Below are 23,523 nucleotides of genomic sequence, written 5' to 3'. Positions count from 1 at the left end.
ACCTGAATGCCACCACATGCGTTACATGTGATTCAATATCACGTGAATGAATATGCTTTCCCTAAAATCTGTCTACGCAACGATTCCTTTGTGACAATCCTCTCAAATTTCTCCCGGAATCTTTATCCGGAATTTTCAGTTAGCGATTCTGCCTTTAATCGCAGTCTTCCTTCTCAGACCAGAGGCTAGAGTCGCAGATTGGGGTGAGATCGTCCTGTCAGATTATATTCTTACAAAATCCTCACAGAATTCGTGGCATGCAAACAGCAAACACATCTCCAAACACACACACACACACACACACAAACATAAACACACACCATCATCTGTCAGCCCAGGTGACAATAGAGATTCATTATCACTGAGCATGGAACAGGTTGAAGCTTTTTTTTTTTTTTTTTTTAAGTAGTAACAATAGGGTAGTTAAACTGCCCCAGAAAGGCCAAATTTACACACCCACAGTTTACATTTCGGCACGAAAGCTTTTCCGCCAGGACGTGTTAACATCTCAGCATGCAGGGCAGCTCTAACTCACTCTGACACAGCGGACAAACGAGCGAGACTTTGACATGACAGAGGTTGTTTTTTCTTTTTCTTCATGATGGCTTTGAGGATTTTAGATATGAAAGACTCCTGTGAGATAACAGGACAAAAAAAGTTCTCACACTTTGAAAACGATTTTAAAACAACAACAATTTACGATTTTTTCTTTTACCCCATTCACTTTTTTTCTATAACGTCCTCCACAGGAGTCGCCACAGGACTCAAAACAGTTCTTCTAAATTTTTCAACATGTAATAGAGCTTTCCACGCAAAACATTTCCAGTGTCATTGTAAACTTCGGCTAAACACAATCCTGGGTTGTGTAGGATTGTCTTTAACACGAGGACAACAAGAACCAATGGGTTTCTGCGCTTTTGGTGCTTGGACCCCTAGTAATTACTTCATTCACAGTGCATTGCATCTTTCTCAGGGTTACTTACTAAATTCTTTAAGACTAAAAAATACCACACAAGAGTATTTTTAACACATGAAATATACAAATAAAACAATCCTGGGTTGTGTAGTTAGAGGTTTCACTCAACTTGGGTTATTAATGAACTCTGGCTCTTCGTGTATCATCAACTCTGATTGCGACCACTTTAAATAACGGCTCGTCTCACGCTTTGACGTCAGCGTAAATAAAAGTTCAGGCCTGTCGCTCTGTACCTAAACATGTCCTGTTATCTTCTGTGTGATGTATTTTCCCTTCGCTACGGCCCCCATTTCCGCGAAGTTCCTTTGTTTGTTTTGTCGCCAGATTCTATTTAGCGTGTCATTTTTTGTTAAAACGTACATCCTGGTTTTCACCTGCTATGCCGCACCTGAGGTGTTGTTCAATTTCTGATTGGATGTCTGTTGCTAAGCAACAAGCCGCATAATTAGGACCACGAACGTCATGCTTATTCTGCTTCAGAGCACAGTGTCATAACCCCAAATAAAACCCTGATGAATCCGTACGCAGTCCTAAAGTGTTACTTTCTTGGACACTCCATTAATTAAACGTTCAGTGGTTTGTGTCGGTACGTTTCTGTGGTGTATGAGAAATAAAACACTTCAGGACCTGCTGTTAGAGGAAAACTTCAGGTCGAGGACTGTAACAGCACGCCCCTTCATGTTTTATTCATTATTCATCATATCGAGCGGTAAAAGTTAGCCGCAGACGATCGATTCGATCCATCGACGGATCGGATTTATGCAAATAATTCAAACAGTTTTCACCTCGGAGGTCAAACGGTGGAATAATCAATGAGATTTCCTTAAGTCAATATATAACACTGACCCAGCCACAAGTCGAGTTGAGAATTAAAACACATTAAACCTTCTCATACATCACCGTACAGGTAGATCAGCCCCAGACCCCTGGAAAAAACTCAGGCTTAGTCAGAGGACAGGAATTAGCTCAGAGTTATACGTTCATGCTCGTGCTTGAGCAAAGGGTTTAAAGAAACCGAATTCCTTTATACCTCCTCCACAAATATTTATGTTCATCCTCGACATTCATCATCGCCTCCTCTGTTACAGACTCCACTGTTCCTCTAACTCCTCTGTAATAAATCTACTAAAAGTCACTAGGCACTCCTTTAGTTTATACGCCAATCATCGTGATCATCATCCGTGCTTCACTGGAGTTTGACTGAGACAAGAAACCTTAACAAGGTGTTGTTAAGTATTTTATTTAGTTGCATCTGTAAAAAACATTGTTGAAACTAAGAGGGAAAAGTAAACACTTCAGACAGATTCAACAAATGAATGAGCTCCTGAAAGGGGTTCATTCATTCATTCATTCATCTTCTACCGCTTATCCGAACTATTTCGGGTCACGGGGAGCCTGTGCCTATCTCAGGCATCATCGGGCATCAAGGCAGGATACACCCTGGACAGAGTGCCAACCCATCACAGGGCACACACACTCATTCACTCACACAATCACACACTAGGGACAATTTTTCCAGAGATGCCAATCAACCTACCATGCATGTCTTTGGACCGGGGGAGGAAACCGGAGTACCCGGAGGAAACCCCCGAGGCACGGGGAGAACATGCAAACTCCACACACACAAGGTGGAGGCGGGAATCGAACCCCAACCCTGGAGGTGTGAGGCGAACGTGCTAACCACTAAGCCACCGTGCCCCCCCCTGAAAGGGGTTTAGCTCCTGAAAAGAACACAGTAACTGACTCCTGAATCCGGATCTTCTCTTTTCACTCCACGAGTCTCGTCTTCACATCATGGATGCAAGAGTGACAGACGGCGATCGGCAAAATGGCGAGTACGGCCAGATGCTTTGGACTGATTTACATAAAATCTATAATTTAGAGATTTGACTTAGATTATTTTGTTGTTTAAATCTCAGTGACTCAGTCTCATCCCTAATAAATTTCTGTTTTAAAAAAAAAGTTTCGAATAAATTTGAAATAATATATAATATATTAAATAAGTTATTTAATAGATTGTATACTGCGTAATGAAATGTATTAAATAATGTATCGTTTATTTTATACTTGTTATTTATGTTTATTAAATATTTAATGAAATATTTATTAAATAATATTCTATAAATAATACATAACAATAAATATTACATTTAAATAAATAAAATAAATATTTACTTAGTTACTCGCACTGTGCTTTTTTTGTCTTTATTTGTATTAACTGCATTTATCTATTTCACAGTGTAATTTTTTTAGCACTACTGTAACTCTGCAATTTACTTTTGGAACAATAAAGTATCTATCTATCTATCTATCTATCTATCTATCTATCTATCTATCTATCTATCTATCCATCCATCCATCCATCCATCCATCCATCCAAATATCCATATATCTTTCCGTCCGTCTGTCCGTCCGTCCATCCGTCTATCTATCTATCTATCTATCTATCTATCTATCTATCTATCTATCTATCTATCTATCTATCTATCTATCTATCTATCTATTTATCTATCAAACTGAACTGTATCTTTGTTGAATACAGAAAAAATATATATATTTAATGTGAAGTGCAATAGACAATTTCCAACCTCTAGAAAGAAAGAAAGAAAGAAAGAAAGAAAGAAAGAAAGAAAGAAAGAAAGAAAGAAAGATTATTTTAGTTTACATCCCATTAAATATCTACTTCTTGTAGAGGTTTTGCACATTTGTTTCAGAAAAGAAAACAGAGTAGAGGCAGAAATACATGCATTAATACATTTAAAAAAGAATGGGCAAAAGTTTGTGCACCCTGGCCATATGTTGTTCCTCACTAAACTGTTTCCTCAAAGCTGAGCTTTAAACACAAAATTGTATACAATGTCACTCTGTGATGTATATTTATCATTTTCACTCACAGGAACTAAAAGGGGTGAAGCATGGAGGCATGGAAGCATGGCAGCACCTCTCAGGTTGGGTTTCAAATCCTGCCTCTGCCCTGTGTGTTGAGTATTCATGTTCTCCTTGTGCTTCTGATGTTTCCTCTGGGTTCTCTGGTTTCCTCCCCAGTCCAAGTGACATCTCTAAATTGTCCATAGTGAGTGAGTGGGTTCAATTGTGTCTTGCACCCTGTCCAGGATGTCCTCTGCCTTACACCCCAAGTCCTCTGGGGTAAACTCCAGCCATCTCTGTGTAAACCCTGTGTAGGAAAAGGTACTGACAGAACTAAGAGACCAAGCGATGTACATGGTTTGTTCAGGTTGAAGTGGAACAACTCGAGCATCCTGCACAGAGCCCTAAGTGAGGAATCGTTGCTCTTCTTCCTTTATTAATATGAAGTGTGGAAATTCCCCAACGAAGAGGAAAGACGGCGGTCGTCGACCTCTTATCTTTAATCTCTGTCAGTTTTAACCTGAGGGGAACTTAAATGCAAATATAAACCATATGTGACAATAAGAACCAAAAACACACACACAAACACACACTTCTGCTTTGGCATGGAATACAGCTTTCTGTTAAATATACAGAACCGCACAGCAGGCCTCGGGCTGACAATTATAGGAAAATATTTCTTGGGTTATGAGCTGTAACAATTTGTTCAACACAAACAACGGTATCTGATATGGCGAGCTATTAAGTCATTAAAACTTTTACCTAAGACAGGGGAAAAAAAAACCTTAAGGTAATATTTCAGTTTTCAACCTGGAGTTTCCATGTGACGTGTACAATAGCTCTACACGTCCGGTACATTTTCTCTAAATCACCAAAATACCTTTTATTCTTCTTTTATTCTTCGTCTGGTTCGAATCCATAAGAACTCATTAGATATTTGTATGAAAGTTCATCTACAGATGGAAAGAGCCCGGTGCAGACGAAGCGCTTGAGGGGACATTAGAAGAACAAAAATCGTCGCAACACGTCAACAGGTTAATTGACAGATCATTCTGGTGTCTGGATCACAAAAAGATTTGAGGAATGTATAAAGAGAAAGTCGAGGGGATTTGGGTGCTGCTTCGGGGGTTGGACCGGAGGTCAGAGGTGACTAATTGAACAGAAGAGAAGCTGGTGTGAGGGTGTGTTTGTTAGGAAGATGTGCCACTGTGGAATCCTGCCTGAGTGACTGGGGTGATGATTAAAGGATGAACTATAAGATGTTCGGCACAAAAAAAAGGTCTACTGTCTTTATTTGTGTGTGTGTGTGTGTGTGTGTGTGTGTGTGTATTAGTGTGCATGATTTTTCAAATGTTCATACAGACTCTGAGAAGCAGAATCGTCCTCTAGGTTTCTGATCAAATCTACTTGTGATAAAAAACAACACGGCTGTCTGATTTTATAGATATTATGCATTGAAATTTTAAGTATTGAGTCGCTCCTAGTCCTTCACTGTATGTTTTTTTCTACAAGCACCTTGTTGCTTAACCCTGTGTTAACCCCAGCCAGTGTTGGTGGGTCTGTTTGACCCGCTGCATTTTTGGGTTTTTAATTCAACACAATCAAAAATTTGATGTTAAAATACTCTACAGATGTTTACTTCATCCCAATTACAAGCAATATAAACAGCATATATGGTTAATATTTGCCCTTTACCTTTATTACATCACATTTTTTAATTAAAGTGCTACTCGTTTTTTGTTGTTTTTTAATAAAATGTAATAAAAAAAAAGAAAATCAAATTTAATCAAGTTATGAATGGGGAAAAAATCAACAAATTTACAAGGAAGGAAAGTTTTTCAAAACTATTGATGTGTATGAATATGGGTCCCACAGACCCGAACAACATACAAGGGTTAAACTACTTGGTTAATGAACAGACTAAATAAATTTCATAAGATAGCTGCACAAAGTTAACTAGAAAATCATATCCGCTATTGGCAGCATGACATTTATTTCAACTCAATTTATTTGTCTGGCGCTTTTAATAATGAACCTTGTCTCAAAGAAGCTTTACAGAAGAATAGAAACAGAATAAAAATTGTAAATTGTAAATTTTGTTACTATTTTTCTCTGACATTTATTTCTAATGAAATACTGCCTGAGATGATATGAGGTAGAAACCAGACTCAGAAGGGAACCTCATCCTCATTTAGGTGAGGAAATAAATCTACCAATTGAGCAATAGCTACTTTCTTGATGTGGATGAGATTGCTAACTAGCAAGCTAAGTGTAGATAAACTGATGTGATTGAGATGATCCCTGTAACTACAACCATCATCTGTTGGCTTGGATTTAATAAGAAGTGTTTATGAACACTTTCCAGATTCTGGATTGCTGTTAAAATCACCGTTTTTCTAGCTGATGTTAGCATGATATGTCGCACTCAGAGGTCCATTAACGTGTTGAAAGCTCAGTTTAACATTTTTCTAAACAGATTGTTTTCCTTGTAAATTGTTTGGATTTTGGGTTCAAATTTGGATCGTGAGGGAAGTTTGCTTTATTTGTCACTGATGGTTTCCAGTGAGAAAAAAGAACTAAACTGTTTTCTGTCAGCCAGCTTCATCGGGGAAAAGTGCCGGCTTGCAGATGATGGAGAGAACTGAACTCAGACACTTCTGAACCATGTCAATGATGATGAGATAGAAATTCTTCAACTTATCCAAGATAATCTCAGGTTTAGAGATTCGGGTGACTGCTGGAGGCTAATCTGAAGAGACTTCACCGTTTGCTAATAACGTTAGCGAGAAAATCCCAACAGATGGAGAGGAAATTAACCGAATGTTTTGGCACCCTAAATGTATACCCATTTATAAAAACTAAAAAAAAAAACATCACAGAGACACACAGACCTTTTATTTATTTATTTATTTATTTATTTATTTATTTATTCTTCTTCTTCTTCTTCTTCTTCTTCTTCTTCTTCTTCTTATTATTATTATTATTATTATTATTGCTGTTATTTTATTCTCTAGTGATTGCACTGTGCATTTATATGAATATTGGTGGCTCAAGCGGTTAAGGCTCTGGGTTATTGATTAGAGGCTCAGTGTTCAAGCACTAGCACTGCCTAGCTGCCACTGTTTGGCCCTTGAGCAAGGCCCTTAACCCTCTGTGCTCCAGTGGTGCTGTATAATAGCTGACCCTGTGCTCTGACCCCAACCTTCAAAAGTTACTGTGTGTGTGTGTGTATGCTGCAAACTTTTGGCATGAGTCAGAATTATTTAACACATGTTGCTTTTACACAGTAGCGCAGCAGCACACAGCACATACCAGGGCATGCGGCCTGGACCGACTTCCGATCGTGTGTATTATTGATGTGCTCGCCTGCACGCCTCCATTGTCTCGCAGCATGCCGTCACCAAGGCTTCTGGATTTGCTTTTGTCTTTTCGCTAAATATGATTGTTTTATCCAAACTGGCCCAATTGCTTAACCATCCATGACGCAGTTCTACCGGCTAGTGCGAGAAACACAGGACACAGTCTTGCACCCAGAGTCAAAGCAGAGAGCCTTATACATCGCTTTATACTGACTTGGGTTTGGACCGGCAGTAACTTAGGACAAAGTAACAGTACAGAGGACAAAAAAAGGTCATTGAAAGTAGAGGAAAAATAAATAAAAAAGAATTTGCTGTTGTGATGGTTACAAGCAGTGAAGTTGTTGTAGCTTTGTATCCAGTTTTTTTTCTTCTGATTGTTGAAGGTTTTTTTACCATTTTTGATTTGTGCTTTGATCTCGAATCAGTGAAATCACCGATTTTGTGTTACTTTCTCTATACATTAAATCCCAAAAAAATCCTGAAGCCATCTGTAAACAGGAACACGGTAACACAATAAATACAAGAAGTTGTCATCATAATTTACACTGGTCTGAGATTAGAAACAGCATGTAAACAACTGAAGTTAATAATAGATTGATTTTTAAAAACTGAGCTCTCTGGTGTCAGGGATGTTTCATAAATCCTTCTTACCATATTTACACATCTGTCCGACATAGTTAGAGCCACTGCCAAAACGAAACCAAAGAGAAAAATACACACACACAGATATACACATACACTTACAAACACACACACACACACACACACACACACACACACACACACACACACACACACACACACACTCACACACAGAACCGGACATGCTCCCGGACCAAGCAGCTCGGGTTCCCACTCCCCCTCACTTTCACAAAGGAAGTTCGGTCTTAACCAGGGTCATGGAGACTGGACTCTTCAGGGAGTGATCTGATCCCCAACCCACCCCATCCCCCACCTTTATTCCCATATCTCCCAATTTGCGGAAAGAAACAAGTGGAAGGTTTTACCCAATAGCACATCCCAGTCTCTCATAACCTACAGCACTGGGGTCAGCAGGTTAAATCAAAGGTCAGGGGATTATGTAATTCACTACGAGCACATGGCAAAGCATTCGGCTGTTCGCTCGAACTCCGGACAGGATGCAGCGAATTTCGCTGGGAGTCTTTAACCTTGCAAACTCACAGGCAGCGGACCAGAGGTGGATCCTAATCCAGGACTTCTTTTAGATTGTTAGATTTGGTTTTGTTTTGTCTGTAGCTCTGTTTAAATCTGTCTTGATGCTGTAAGTACATACAAACTTCACCGCTTACTCTACTCCTAATGTGAAAACTACAAGAAGCCACCTGAATATAGAGAAGAACTCATAGCTGAAAGGTTCACAGGTGGCTCAGGGAGTCGCAAGCACTGTGTCGGTGTTGATTTGTATAACAGTTTGTGTATTCGTTTATAGGAAATCAATGGGCCATAAAGCCTCGCCAATTAAGTTTCTAGTCAACCAACACATCAGAGTGGAAAGAACACTGGAGCTGTTACTGAGCTAATGAATGTACAATTTGTTCATCAAACTGCACCAGCTATCAGACCCCACGAGCTAATTACAAGTGTCTTAACCACAGAAGGATGTTCTCTGATGAAGGTAATAATGTTGCATTCGACTTACGGTGATATCATTTTGGACATTTGAGCTACAAAGCGAAAAATAAAACAAGAACGCTTTTTTATTTTTGTCTTTTATTTGTAACAAGCTAAGGGCTAACTGTGACGAGTGATGTATATCGTCCTCTTCTGTAAGAGTAACAGACTTAATGTCACAACATCTATGTTGATTCTTGCTGAAATCCTAGGAGCTCACAGTTTGAGGAGGAATCCTGAGCGATCTTTGTTTTTTCCTGGGCAGGCAGTGGAAATTAGAGAGTTACAGCAGTGAAAGTAAACAAGAGCAAGTCATCATATTCACTGCCAATTTTTGACTCAATTCCTAATACATCCTTTTATCTACCGGAGAAAATAAAGGAAATGAAATGACATTTTAAAGCAGTGTGAATCCAACTCAAATACATCAGTTGCTTCTGTTGTTTTCTCATTTATAACCTCTACCTGGTTCCCAAAAACCAGCCCAATTCTTTGTGCTGTCTTTATAGATGGTACATATTATCATCTTGTCTAATCAAAGAAAAAATCCTCAGCTTTCGGTATATAAATAATAATAAAAAATAAATAATAAATACATAAACAAACAAACAAACAAACAAATAAATAGATAAATAAATAAATAATAGTTAATAAATAAATAAATAAATACTACTACTACTACTACTACTACTACTAATAATAATAATAATAATAATAATAATAAATATTCTTAATAAATTAGATTAGATAAATTAAAAACTGCCTCGCAGTTTGTCGTATTTTAAGTTTCTGTTCCATTTAAACTTGCGGTGGTGTCACTTTAGCTTGTGTTCATATTTTGTGTTCACTTTCCCCAACTCTCCAAGAATGGTTTTGTTACCGTTTCAATTTTCTAATCATTTCTAAGATATTTAATGTGTACTCTGTGAGTGGGTTCTCTGTGTACTTTGTACTCTGTGAGTGGGTTCTCTGTGTACTTTGTACTCTGTGAGTGGGTTCTCTGTGTACTGTGTAGTCTGTGAGTGGGTTCTCTGTGTACTGTGTAGTCTGTGAGTGAGTTCTCTGTGTACTGTGTAGTCTGTGAGTGAGTTCTCTGTGTACTTTGTAGTCTGTGAGTGAGTTCTCTGTGTACTGTGTAGTCTGTGAGTGAGTTCTCTGTGTACTGTGTAGTCTGTGAGTGAGTTCTCTGTGTACTGTGTAGTCTGTGAGTGAGTTCTCTGTGTACTGTGTAGTCTGTGAGTGAGTTCTCTGTGTACTGTGTAGTCTGTGAGTGAGTTCTCTGTGTACTTTGTAGTCTGTGAGTGGATTCTCTGTGTACTGTGTAGTCTGTGAGCGGGTTCTCTGTGTACTGTGTAGTCTGTGAGTGGGTTCTCTATGTACTGTGTAGTCTGTGAGTGAGATCTCTGTGTACTGTGTAGTCTGTGAGTGGGTTCTCTATGTACTGTGTAGTCTGTGAGTGAGATCTCTGTGTACTGTGTAGTCTGTGAGTGGGTTCTCTATGTACTGTGTAGTCTGTGAGTGAGTTCTCTGTGTACTGTGTAGTCTGTGAGTGAGTTCTCTGTGTACTGTGTAGTCTGTGAGTGAGTTCTCTGTGTATTGTGTTGTCTGTGAGTGAGTTCTCTGTGTACTGTGTTGTCTGTGAGTGGGTTCTCTGTGTACTGTGTAGTCTGTGAGTGGGTTCTCTGTGTACTGTGTAGTCTGTGAGTGGGGTCTCTGTGTACTGTGTAGTCTGTGAGCGGGTTCTCTGTGTACTGTGTAGTCTGTGAGCGGGTTCTCTGTGTACTGTGTAGTCTGTGAGTGGGTTCTCTGTGTATTGTGTAGTCTGTGAGTGGGTTCTCTGTGTACTGTGTAGTCTGTGAGCGGGTTCTCTGTGTACTGTGTAGTCTGTGAGTGGGTTCTCTGTGTACTGTGTAGTCTGTGAGCGAGTTCTCTGTGTACTGTCTAGTCTGTGAGTGAGTTCTCTGTGTACTGTCTAGTCTGTGAGTGAGTTCTCTGTGTACTTTGTAGTCTGTGAGTGAGTTCTCTGTGTACTGTGTTGTCTGGGAGTGGGTTCTCTGTGTACTTTGTAGTCTGTGAGTGAGTTCTCTGTGTACTGTGTAGTCTGTGAGTGGGTTCCAGTCTGTTAGGAGAAATGCGCTTCTTGTCCACATGGAGGCACCGTGGACCCGACTCTAGTGATGACCTCATTCCTGAGCCCTAACAATAAGAGATGCCTCGAGTTATACAAATATATTTAAAAACCTGTAACTCATTTGTGTGAATCACGTCACGCCTCATATGCACGTTATATGGGACACTAGATTTAGCAAAAGAGGATTGAAGTCTGGAATGAAACACGTCCGTGGACACTGTCGTTGTTCCAAATAGACCAGTCTCTTAAAACCTGGATTAAAACTGCTTCACAGGCAGTCCGCAATGACCATAAATCAAACGGCTTGCGCTGGATTGGTTTCAAAGTCAATCGGCCCCGCCCCTTTGTGATGGGCGGGGTCTGCACGTCTAAGAAAAGTGCGCGCTCGTGGCGGTTGGACAGAAAGCAACTAGGCAGCGCGGCTCGCTCAGCCAGGGCGCAGTAAGGAGGCGGGAGACAGACGCTTCAACACCGCGTCTGCCTTCGAATAAGACTCGAAACAACACACACACGCTCTTTCTCTCTCTCTCTCTCACACACACACACCGGCAGCAAAGGTAAGAAACGCTTTCCTTTACAGATTGGGGCGGTTTGGGTTTAACAAAAACGCAAAAACGCAATGTGTTCCTTCTTGGAGTGCGTTTGGAGTGATTTACTTACTGAAGCCCAGTGAATGCGTGGAAATGTTAAAGACTGAAGCTGGTATAAAGAGGTTTAGCTGACAGTTAGACACTAAATATAATAGTCTGGATATCTAAGTTAAGTCTAGATGATCAAAAAATATTGTAACGTCCTATTGATCAATTTGCACGTTTATTGTACAAATCTATAAATAATATTTTCTCTCTCTCTCTCTCTCTCTCTCTCTCTCTCTCTCTCTCTCTCTCTCTCAGTTTGTTATTAGAAAGAACACAATGCCAGCCGTGATGAAAAACTCCGACCTGGAGTTTGACTCCTTCCAGCCGTGTTTCTACCCGGATGAGGATGATTTTTACTTGTGCGGCCCTGGAGAAGACATCTGGAAAAAATTCGAGCTGCTTCCAACACCACCGCTGTCTCCGAGCCGTGCGGCGCTCGCGAGCGTGGATGCGGGGGTCGAGTGCGCGTCTCCTGGTGCGTTTGGACTCGGTGATCCGCTGGACTGGGCTTCCGAGCTGCTGCTTCTACCGCCACAGGACACCGAGGACGAAGCGTGGCGTGCACCGGAGAGCGACCTGTTTGGCGCGTGTGCACTCGATGACCCGGTCATCCTGCAGGATTGCATGTGGAGTGGATTCTCGGCGCGCGAAAAACTCGAGCGCGCCGTCAACGAGAAGCTCAGCCGGACCGTTTCCTCGGTATCTGCAGCCACCGCTGCTTCTGTTTCTGGATCTTCCGGACTTAAAAGCAGCGCGTTGAAGGCGCCCGAGACGAACCGGGCTGCGACTGAGTGCGTGGACCCCGCTGTGGTTTTCCCCTTCCCTGTAAACAAAAGGAACGAAGGGCAGAGCGCGAGCCAGACGAGGAGCGCATCCTTGGCTCCCGTGGACAGGCACGATGACGACAGCCCGAGCGAATCCGGTAAGCACTAACAACAACAACAACAACAATAACACACTCTGGGAATACCATGGACAGGGGCACTCTCTCTCTCTCTCTCTCTCTCTCTCTCTCTCTCTCTCTCTCTCTCTCTCTCTCCCTCACACACACACACACACACAGACACACACACAATGAACTATCTCTACGCTGCTTCATTACTTCATTAGTGCATTGTTTAAAAAATAAAATATAAAACATAAAAAAATCGGTTGATATTTCATTCAGTGTCAAATAATAACTCTCCTTGTATAAAATGCATCAACGTGTTTAGGTCTATGATGCGTTATGACCCAGTAAACAAGTGTTATTGGGTTAATTTGAGAGATCACATGACAGCCCCATCAATCGGATTACCGATGGGGTCACTGGGTGCTGCTGCTCGTGCTGACGGTGGGCGCGTTATGTCAGTGCGCCGAGTCTCCACATGTCCGCTAGGTGGCGATAATACAAACTCAGGCTTGAAAAGGCTCGAAAACAAACAGCGCAGCTCCTTTTGTGTGGAGATGTGATGTTTCAGGCGGTGATGTTGGGGGATTTTCATTTTCATAACAAATCAGTAGTAGTGTGAAATAACACCCGATGTACAAAATAATGTCCCATCTAACATCATAATAGACTGTTCTTCTTTAAAGAGGAACTTTAAAAGGTTTTTCTTAGAACCCCAGATCAAGGGGTTATCAGTTTAAGAAAAGGTTCTCAGTAGAACCCTTTTTGTTTGGAAAAGCTTTGGGGTTAAACGATCAGAGCCTCAATTCGGGAGGCTGGTTAAACTTGTGTGTGAGCGTGCGAGGCTTGTTTTGCAGAGAATGTGGTCTGTTTAAGAAAATTTACGTTCCCCTGATACAATAAGGCACTTCCTGTCCAGACGTAGCCGTTGTTTCGTATGCAAATCCAGATCGGTCCTCTCACGTGAGTGTGAGACCTGGCACGGCGTTCCAGCGTGTGGTCTGCATAAAGGTGGTGAGTGCGCGTGTGTGTGTGTGTGTGTGTAGACTGAGCGAGAGAAAGCGAGCATACCACTGTGGGCTCGACTTGGCAGGCAGAGAGACTTGCCGAAGGCTGCAGAATAATAATAATGGGGGAAAAACACCAGCCGTCTCTCTTTACAGCTTTGAAGGAGCGCGATCTTCCTTCAGCTGTCCGCCTGGAACAGCTCCAAGTCACATGTCTCAGGGTTTTGGCCAAAGCCCGCGAATAATCACTGCTCGCGATTACAACACTCCTGCACTCACACTATACTATGTAGGCCTCTTTTTTTGTCTTCTTCAGCATTCTCTCTCCACCCCAGTCCAAAATAAAACATAGCCTCTGGCAGAAGTGAAGAGGGAAAAAAAAGAAGGAAGGAAAGAAAGAGATCTTCTTTACTTTTCCATAAAGCCGCCTGGTCCCGCCACACACAGACGGGTTCCTGCAGAGAACATTTGAAGTGCGAGACCATGAGATTCCAGTTAATGGCAAACACACTTCATGAGTGGCTTAGCTGAAAATCACCTCCATTATCTCATAAATGCGGCCCGGAGGGTGTCGCTTCTTCACCGTGTTCTGTCTCTGCACCTGGACCGGCCGTTACACTCTCAGCAAAATGACTACCGAACAAAGCTCGACACCCACACACACACACAACTTCTTATCAAAGTTGAACTCTGTCAAAGGGCACAGTAAAAAAGATACAAGCGGCATCAAAGTCCCGAAATGTTACCTGTTTGAGCAAACCATTTATCTGCTCTCTCTCTCTCTCTCTCTCTCTCTCACTCACTCTCTCACACACACACACACACACACACACGGATAGAGAAACAAGAACAAACATCCCTTCGTACACAAATACTAATTCATTATGAACTCATTTTGTATACCTTTATTGTCCATAATACACACACATACACGAAACATATTTTTGGCTTATGAGAGTCTTTATACTTATTTCCTGTCTTTTTTTTTTTTACAGACGACAACGACGACGTGGATGATGAAGACGAAGATGATGAGGAAGAAGAGGAAGAGGAGGAAGAGATTGATGTAGTCACAGTGGAGAAGCGGCGATCCACAGTTAGCAAGAACTTCCACTCTCAGGCCTCATCGTCGATGAGCCGGCTGAACTCGGGTGCGAGCCGGGCACCCCAGGAGCTCATTTTAAAAAGAACGGCAGCCGCCTCCATACACCAGCAGCAGCACAACTACGCAGCGCCTTCGCCGTACTCTGACGACTCAGATTTTCCCTCTGCTCCCCCAAGCAAAAAACAACGATCCGAAAGCAGCACTGGCTCCAGCACAAACTCGCAGCGTAGCATGAAAACAAGCACATGCATGCCGATCTCGCCGAATGGGATTCAGCGGCTCAGGAAATGCGGCTCGGGCTCTGACTCGGAGGACAACGAACGCAGACGCAACCACAACATCCTGGAGCGACAACGACGCAACGACCTGCGCTCCAGCTTCCTGACGCTGCGTGATCAGCTGCCCGAGCTCGCGAAAAACGACAAAGCAGCCAAGGTGCTGATCCTCAAGAAGGCTGCAGAGTACGTGGGTTCACTCGAGTCCCAGGAGCTTCGGCTTCGTCAGGAAAAGGACAAGCTCCAGGCAAGACGGCAGCAGCTCCTCCGCCACCTGGAGCAAGTCAGGACTCGCTAATCTGCTACATGCTAACCTTTAGGAGTCACGGCTGGAAGCCGATCGGCCGAACAGCCCCCCAAAAAAACTAACTTTCGGACACTCACTGCCGCCACTTTCTTTGCACATTTTTTGGACGTCTAGAATGTTTCGGGTTTACTTTTGTCATTCCAGTCACATCAAGGAAAAGAGAAAGTACAAGGATGGTCCCCTTACTCCATCCTAATTCCTTACTGTTTTTTTTAAAATGGGTTTTCTGCGTCAGAATTGACCGACAAACCCCTTTTCCTCTCTCAGCCTTTTGTAGAACTGCTGTTCAGGAATGTGGAAGTCGCCGAGGAGCACGCAATACAACACACACCCACTTTGCCTTCACTTTGCAAATGACACAAAAAAGCAAACTTTTTAAGAAATAGAGAGAGAAAAAAAAAGATCGGACGTGATTCAGGAGTCGGTTCGATGGGAATTGACTCTCTCTCTCTCTCTATCTCACACACTCACACCTCTCTTTCTGGTGCTTATAACTCCAGATATACCTCCGAGCACCTTGATGTCAGCAAAACACTATCAATCTGCCTTGTTTCTTTTTTTGTACACAGAACTGTCTTTGGGTTTTTCTAAGAAAATAACTAGACTGGAAGTTTATATACCTTTTATTAAGTACTGTATGACCTCGATTTATGAGGAACTTTGTAATATAATATGTTTTTTCGTTTTCAGGTTCATATTACCGTTCTTTGTTCGTCACACAATACTTACTAATTTGTACACCTACGCTTTAGTGTGCTTCTGATACATACTAAAAATTGATACTTATATTTTCGTATGAAAATGAGTTGAGTAGATATCACTATCTTGTTTTATCTCTTTGCTCTTTATGTTCATTTTTTTTGTACAGAAATCTTTCTATCTACATTTACCTTGCTCCCGTTTTTTCCTCCCTCGTTTGTTTATATATTTGTACCTCTCGGGTTCTTAGAACTTGGTCAATGGGAATGTTTTCTCTTCTCTCTCTCTCTCTCTCTCTCTCTCTCTCTCTCTCTTTTTCTAAGCGTACATTTTAGTGCTGCAACTCATAGCACTTTGAAATACCTCATTTTGAAAAATAAATAGACTCTGAAAACAAACTGTTCCTGACTCCACAGAGTTCTCAATACACACACTGTCACACCTGTCCTACTTCCTAAGGAGAGTTAATATTATGGGTTAATATTCACCATCTATACACCATCTACACCATTTACATCATGTAGGTCAAAGAACTAGAAAACGAGTGATTCAATTTAAGAATCTAATGAGTCTTTTCCCCAAATGATTCACTTGAAATTAGCTCATCTTTCACCTCTGAATTTTATACACCATAATTTCTCCAGAGGATCCAAGCGTATATGGTGTAACTCACTACTCCGCTGTTCACTTTCTCCCTGATTCACATCACAGGCAATATCACTGTTTTTATCACTCCATCATTTTTAATATTGATGATTCACTAATACACACCTCATACACAGTTGTTTTCAATATTACATTTCACTGACCAGCCTCTATCTTAAAGGAGGAATATGTTGTCATTCTCTCTCTCTCTCTCTCTCTCTCTATATATATATATATATATATATATATATATATTACACACACAAGAGAAAGTGGTTGTATAAGTATTGGGCACGCATAGATGCACTTCTAGGAACGCGCGCACACAAAGCACACACGCACGCTCTCTCACCAAGAGGCGACATTGAAGCGTGCTCCACACACACACACACACACACACACACACACACACACACACACACACACACACACACACACACACAAAACGCCGCTCCTTACTTCATTGTTCAGATGGTCGCCATGGAAACTGGAGCAGCTGCAGCGTGGCGCACTTGGAGCGAGAGCGCATTTTATTCTGCGTGTGTATGCGCGCAAGTGTGTGTGTGTTCTGTCCTTTTCTGTCCTTTGTGCCCAGGCTGTCGTGACTGGGGTGTCTAATATCGGGGAAAGAGTTTGTGACTCTGGGCCACATGGTATGAAAGCGTGCTCTAACAGAGGAACGAAAATACACAACGTAAAGAAAAGAGTGAGAAAATGTAGAAAAAAAAATAAATGAAGAGAGAAAATAAACTCCACCGGGAGTCTGCAAAGTATGGCATGATTACATAACAGTCTGAGATTTTCCTCTCTCTCTCTTTCTCTCTCTCTCTCTCTCTCTCTCTCTCTCTCTCTCTCTCTCTCTCTCTCTCTCTCTCTCTCGCTGTATGTGTGTGTGTGCGTGTGTGTGTTGTGTGTGTGCGATCTGTAGGATGAAGTAACCATGAGAGACCCTACTGTACCATCTGGCTGGTGGCTTATCTCACTTGATTATAGAGAAAAACAAAAACTGAGACAGAAACCAAGATAATAACACCACCACGACTAGAGCAATACAGCTGTATAGAAAGACAGAGGCCAGATATGAAACCACACATACACTCTCTCTCTCTCTCTCTCTCTCTCTCTCTCTCTCTCTCTCTCTCTCTCTCTCTCTCTCACAAACACACACACAAAAACATGCAAATTTACATACACACACAACTGCAGACAGGCATACATATATACACAGACACTTGTTCACACACAGACACATGCACACAGACACACACATGCACACACACAGACTCCCTCGCACTCACATCGTTGTGTTTCAGTCCCTGATTAAACATGTGTATTAGCTTCAGAATAGGTGTCTTTCTTCACTATACTCATAAGGTTAATAATGACCACTGAACATTGCTCTGTGTGTGTGTGCGTGCGTGTGTGTGTGTGTGTGTGTTTGACTTTGGACATGTGTTAATCTTTGCTAATGTGCTAATATATCAAGTTGGTGAAACTCATTCTGTAATTCTCTTTTGGTTTTTATGGGACACAAACACACAAAACCTCCTAAAATCCATTACATACAAACCAGGTGGAAATCAATCAGAGGAATCAGCCTAAGCCTAAGAGCGATCCACTTTCTAACAGTTTCGCTTGATCAGATCATCAATAAATAATCCTAATTGCTGTAGCGTTAAATGTCATGTAACATCACGCCGGTTTAAAACGCAAAGCCGTAAGAGGACACAGGGATCCGTACCATTGTGCAATTGCATTGGCAGAATTGCATCATTTACACAGTGCTGTATAAAAAACATTGCAGGATGGAGAGAAAGAAATAGAGTGCTGGATATTACACTCATTTTTCCACCAACAAGCTGAAAGAGAAAAAAAAGAGTTGCAGGATGAACCGAAAGCAGCGGCAACAATTACACAAAGATCAATAATTCGACAAACAGTAACACGATCGTCTCAGTTCCTTCAGTTCACACAAAAGCAGTTCTAATCTTTTCCACTCCACTTTGTTCAGTTCCAGAAGCAAAACACAATAAAGTGTGTGATAAATCAACAACATCTAATATTTTATTAATTATCAGAAAAATATTCAACAGTAATGAAGTGTTTCATTTCACAGCAAACTAAAAAAAAAAAACAGCTATTTTCATCACTGGAGCAGCAATAATGGAGAAAGAGAGAACGAGCGCGATGGAGAAGATAAAGAGGAAGAGACCAGAGAAGAGTTCAGCCCTTTTAATCCAGCGGGCTCTGTAAGAGCTGAGCTAATCCTCAGAAACATGCAGCAGCGCCACCCAAACAAAAGCATGCCAGTGTTCATGTGCCCCTTGTCCAACAGGGCAGCGCTGACGGAGGGGTGGAGGTGCCATCTGTCTCACGTCAGGTGCTGAAAGGAGAAACCGCTGCTGAACGGTGTGTGTGTGTGTGTGTGCGAGACTAGACGTGGAAGTCATAGGTGATCAAAGTTTAACCAATTGTTTTGAGATTAGCATACAGATGGCCGAACTCTCTCTCTCTCTCTCTCTCTCTCGCTCTCTCTCTCGCTCTCTCTCTCGCTCTCGCTCTCTGACTGTACATCAAGTCTTTCATTTCTCTTTCTTTGTTAGTGTAACCTCCAGCATCTGTGCAAACTTTCACACATTGGACTCCTGAATGTTTTAAAACAAAGACCTGAACCAAAATGTGGTAAAAAAACAAAAAAAAACAAAAAAGATTAAATTTGTCAAATATTTCAATAATTACAGTCACATCCCGGTAATAAACACACACACACACACACACACACACACACACACACACACACACACACACACACACCCCACACATACACCCCACACCCCCCCACACACAGTTATTAATTAAAAGTTTTATATATTTACACACACACACACACACATAAACACACACAGAGTTATTATTTAATTGTTGAAATTTACACACACACAAAAACAAAATTGAAACAATTAGCACATAACCACCCCCCCCCCACACACACACACACTAATTAATTGACTCCTCATTATGACACTTGACCAATTAGAGGCTTCTGCAACTCTTTTATTCAAAACAGTTGTTTGTTCAACAAAAGAAACTAAAAAAAAAGCTTAATATTATACAAAGATTAATATTATACAAATAATTAAGATTAATATTAGACTTATATAGGGGCACGGTGGCTTAGTGGTTAGCACGTTCGGCTCACACCTCCAGGGTTGGGGGTTCGATTCCCGCCTCCGCCTTGTGTGTGTGGAGTTTGCATGTTCTCTCCGTGCCTCGGGGGTTTCCTCCGGGTACTCCGGCCCAAAGACATGCATGGTAGGTTGATTGGCATCTCTGGAAAATTGTCCGTAGTGTGTGATTGCGTGAGTGAATGAGTGTGTGTGTGTGCCCTGTGATGGGTTGGCACTCCGTCCAGGGTGTATCCTGCCTTGATGCCCAATGACGCCTGAGATAAGCACAGGCTCCCCGTGACCCGAGAATAGTTGGATAAGCGGTAGAAAATGAATGAATGAATGAATTAGACTTATATTTAAACGTGTTTGTATTTATCCCCAGTGAACAAGCCTGAGGTGACTGAGGCAGCTGTGGTGAGGAAAAACACCCTTAGATGGAAGAGGAAGAAACCTTGAGAGGAACCAGACTCAAAAGGGAACCTCATCCTCATTTGGGTGACACTGGAGGGTGTGATTATAAATTATTATTAACACCGGAGTGTATTAATATGAATAATATCCTTTCTATAGTAATACACAGTCCAACAATTGTGTATCATTTGGGAGGTTGTTGTTTCTAAGACCGCATGTAGTCGGCATCTTCTCATTAAATGCACGAAACCTTCATGAAGCAGAATCCAGCTGGAGCAGGAACAATCTCTAGATGCCTCAGGATCCTCACAGGGTTGGTCTCATTTTAATCAAGGTCTGAAATCTTCATGACACGGAACACAACTGGAGCTGGTACAATCTCTGGATGCATCGGGATGGGTATAAAAAATGAAGCACAAGTGGAGAGGAATTAGCGTAGCTGCTGTTCATAATATTAGCAAACACTAGATGATAATGTGCATTTGATCAGATGTACTGGAGCACAAGGTTATATGATGTACCCGACTAAAGAGATACAGTATGTATATAATCTACGTTTAATCTGGAAGAGTGTGTCTGAGCCCTGAACACTGTCAGGAAGGCTATTCCAAAGTTTAGGAGCTGAATATGAAAACACTCTACCACTTTTAGTAGACTTTGATATTCTGGGAACTAGCAGAAGTCCTGAGATACCAGAAGTCAGAAGTCAGCTGGGTTTTGCGCATGACAGTTAGGAGCTGTAGTTCTGAGCCTCTATGTATGGAATCAGTTGCAGATTCAAGCATGTGACACGTAACAGATTCAAGATCAAGCCATTAAAAGGCCATGGCACCAAATACTAACAAAGCGAATCTAAAATCTACTGGATTTCCGATCAAGTCAATCAAAGCTGAAATAAATCTGTCTCAGTGAATATTTTTGATATCACATTGTATGGAATTAAATTTGTCACGTCTCAAGCCATGAAGACAGAGTACAGCTTCTGTTCCTGAACTGATTACTGCAAACTGAATGAAGCTGTAAAGTTCCTGAAAGCTATAAAGCTTCATGTTTTCAATACGTTGAAAATGTACGTTCCGTTTGTTTCATTCAAACTTGTTGAAATTAAGATTATTTATTTGGTCATTGTACGACACTGTAAATCTGTGTGTGAATGTACGTGTCAGTTTAGTGGAAGTAACGAAATGTCAAGGGAGGGAAAAGAGACGATGGGACGAATGTGTTTTGTGAATTTTTTACAGCGCCTACATGTATCTGTAAACCTGTAGACTGTAGATGTAGCTTCACATCACATCACCTCACACACACACACACACACACACACACACACACACACACACATACACAACCACATTCAAATACTTTTATTTTTTAGTTGTTGACATTTTTGTACACACACACACACATTTAATTTCTTTCATTGTTGTTGAAATTATTGTTTGCACACGCTCACACTCAGACACACAATTACTGTTTTTGTCTTCATTGTTAAAATTATTGTATACACACACACACACACACACACACACACATATTTAATACATTTATTGTCTTCGTTGTTGAAATTTTTTATACACACACTCACCCCCCCACACACATCCACACAACCACATTCAGTTACTGTTTTTGTCTTCATTGTTCAAATTTTTGTATACACACACACACACACACGCACACACATATTTAATACTTTTATTGTCTTTGTTGTTGAAATTTTTTATACTCACACACACACACACACAAACACACACAAAACCACACAACCACATTCAATTACTGTTTTTGTCTTCATTGTTCAAATTTTTGTATACACACACAGGCACACACACATATTTAATACTTTTATTGTCTTCGTTTTTGAAATTTTTTATACACACACACACAAACACATTCAGTTACTATTATTGTCTTAGTTGATAAGAAAGTGTGTAATACAGTGTGTGTGTGTTTGTGTATGTGTGTGTGACCCATGTAAACATTTTTTATTGTTCAGATGCTGAAAATCTCCATAAGTTTATTGTTGATGGCAGCACAAAGAAACCATAAAGCTGCTTGTTGAAGTTCATGTTTGGGCAGCTTTAGGACTGCTCATATTCTCCATCGGTAAAAACAAACTCTATAATGAATTCAGAAATGACTCTGATGCTCGTACTCGAGGGTCCCTTCTGCGTCTGGTTCCTCTCAATATTTCTTCATGTCATCTCAGGGAAGGGGGCACGGTGGCTTAGTGGTTAGCACGTTCGCCTCACACCTCCAGGGTTGGGGGTTCGATTCCCGCCTCCGCCTTGTGTGTGTGGAGTTTGCATGTTCTCCCCGTGCCTCGGGGGTTTCCTCCAGGTACTCCGGTTTCCTCCCCTGGTCCAAAGACATGCATGGTAGTTTCATTGGCATCTCTGGAAAATTGTCCGTAGTGTGTGAATGAGAGTGTGTGTGTGCCCTGCGATGGGTTGGCACTCCGTCCAGGGTGTATCCTGCCTTGATGCCCGATGACGCCTGAGATAAGCACAGGCTCCCCGTGACCCGAGAATAGTTGGATAAGCGGTAGAAAATGAGTGAGAGATGAGAGTGAGTCATCTCAGCGAGTTTTTCCTCACCACCGTCACCTCAGTCTTTTCTTTGACGTTTCAGTAAAGCTTATTTTGGGACACTGCTTGTTAATAAAAGTGCTACTCTAATACACAGTATATTATAACAGGGCATGACACAATGATTTCTTTCTTTATTTATTGGCACCCCAATGTCTGTTCTTAGATTTGTGTATCTATTTGGAATATTTTTATTAAGCTATAAGAAAGAGAAATTTTCTGAAAGATTCCCTAATACAGAGAGACCCTAACATTTTATGTTCTAGAGCAACAGATTGTAGAATTACACAATCCTTTAGCTGAGGGTCAAAGGTCACAGTAGCATTGTTCCCATGTCCTACTCTGACAGTTATCTGTCTGTTTGATCACACACATCAGCCCGGAGCTCCTCAGACACATTCGGGGCAGAGCTCAGAGGGAAGCCACATAATGAACACTGAAAGATGGAGATTAGTTTGAGTTATCAAGAAGAATCAAGATTTCAATTTAAGGAAGATTTTTTTTCTACGCATCTCGACGGCTGAGGGTAGTGCGTCTGAGTGCGTACGTGTGTGTTAGTCATTAACACAGTGCTAAACATTCAGCAAATCATTAAACTTTTACCAAACAATACCTTTAGATTTAATATTTATATTTAAAATCAGTTTACATAGTTAATGATGTGTTTTGCAAAAAAAAAAAAAACATATCCTTACATAAAGGTCCTTAACTAATATAAATGGCTTTTATGTAACAATAACAAACGATAAACTTCAGCATGAATAAATCCCCCAGTGTGGCAGGATTCTTCATTCCGATTGGTCAGAAACTGCGGTCCCTTCTCTTC

General features: G+C 41.3%; 1 protein-coding gene across 2 annotated transcripts; it reads left to right on the top strand.

The window, feature by feature from the left end:
• Positions 1-11,369: 11,369 nt before the first annotated feature.
• mycn (MYCN proto-oncogene, bHLH transcription factor) lies at positions 11,370-16,284 on the top strand. 2 transcript variants are annotated; one of them, XM_060883815.1, is made up of 3 exons: positions 11,370-11,523; positions 11,871-12,526; positions 14,496-16,284. In XM_060883815.1, the coding sequence occupies exons 2-3, from the start codon at positions 11,881-11,883 to the stop codon at positions 15,176-15,178; spliced, it is 1,329 nt and encodes a 442-aa protein (XP_060739798.1). In that variant the 5' UTR covers positions 11,370-11,523; positions 11,871-11,880; the 3' UTR covers positions 15,179-16,284. The 2 variants fall into 2 exon arrangements, with proteins under 2 accessions (XP_060739798.1, XP_060739797.1); XM_060883814.1 differs by having other exon boundaries at positions 11,382-11,523; positions 11,860-12,526.
• Positions 16,285-23,523: the final 7,239 nt, after the last annotated feature.

Source organism: Tachysurus vachellii, chromosome 12 (assembly GCF_030014155.1).
Source record: "Tachysurus vachellii isolate PV-2020 chromosome 12, HZAU_Pvac_v1, whole genome shotgun sequence".
Taxonomy (NCBI): Eukaryota; Metazoa; Chordata; class Actinopteri; order Siluriformes; family Bagridae; genus Tachysurus; species Tachysurus vachellii.
This window is presented reverse-complemented; position numbering and strand designations above follow the sequence as displayed.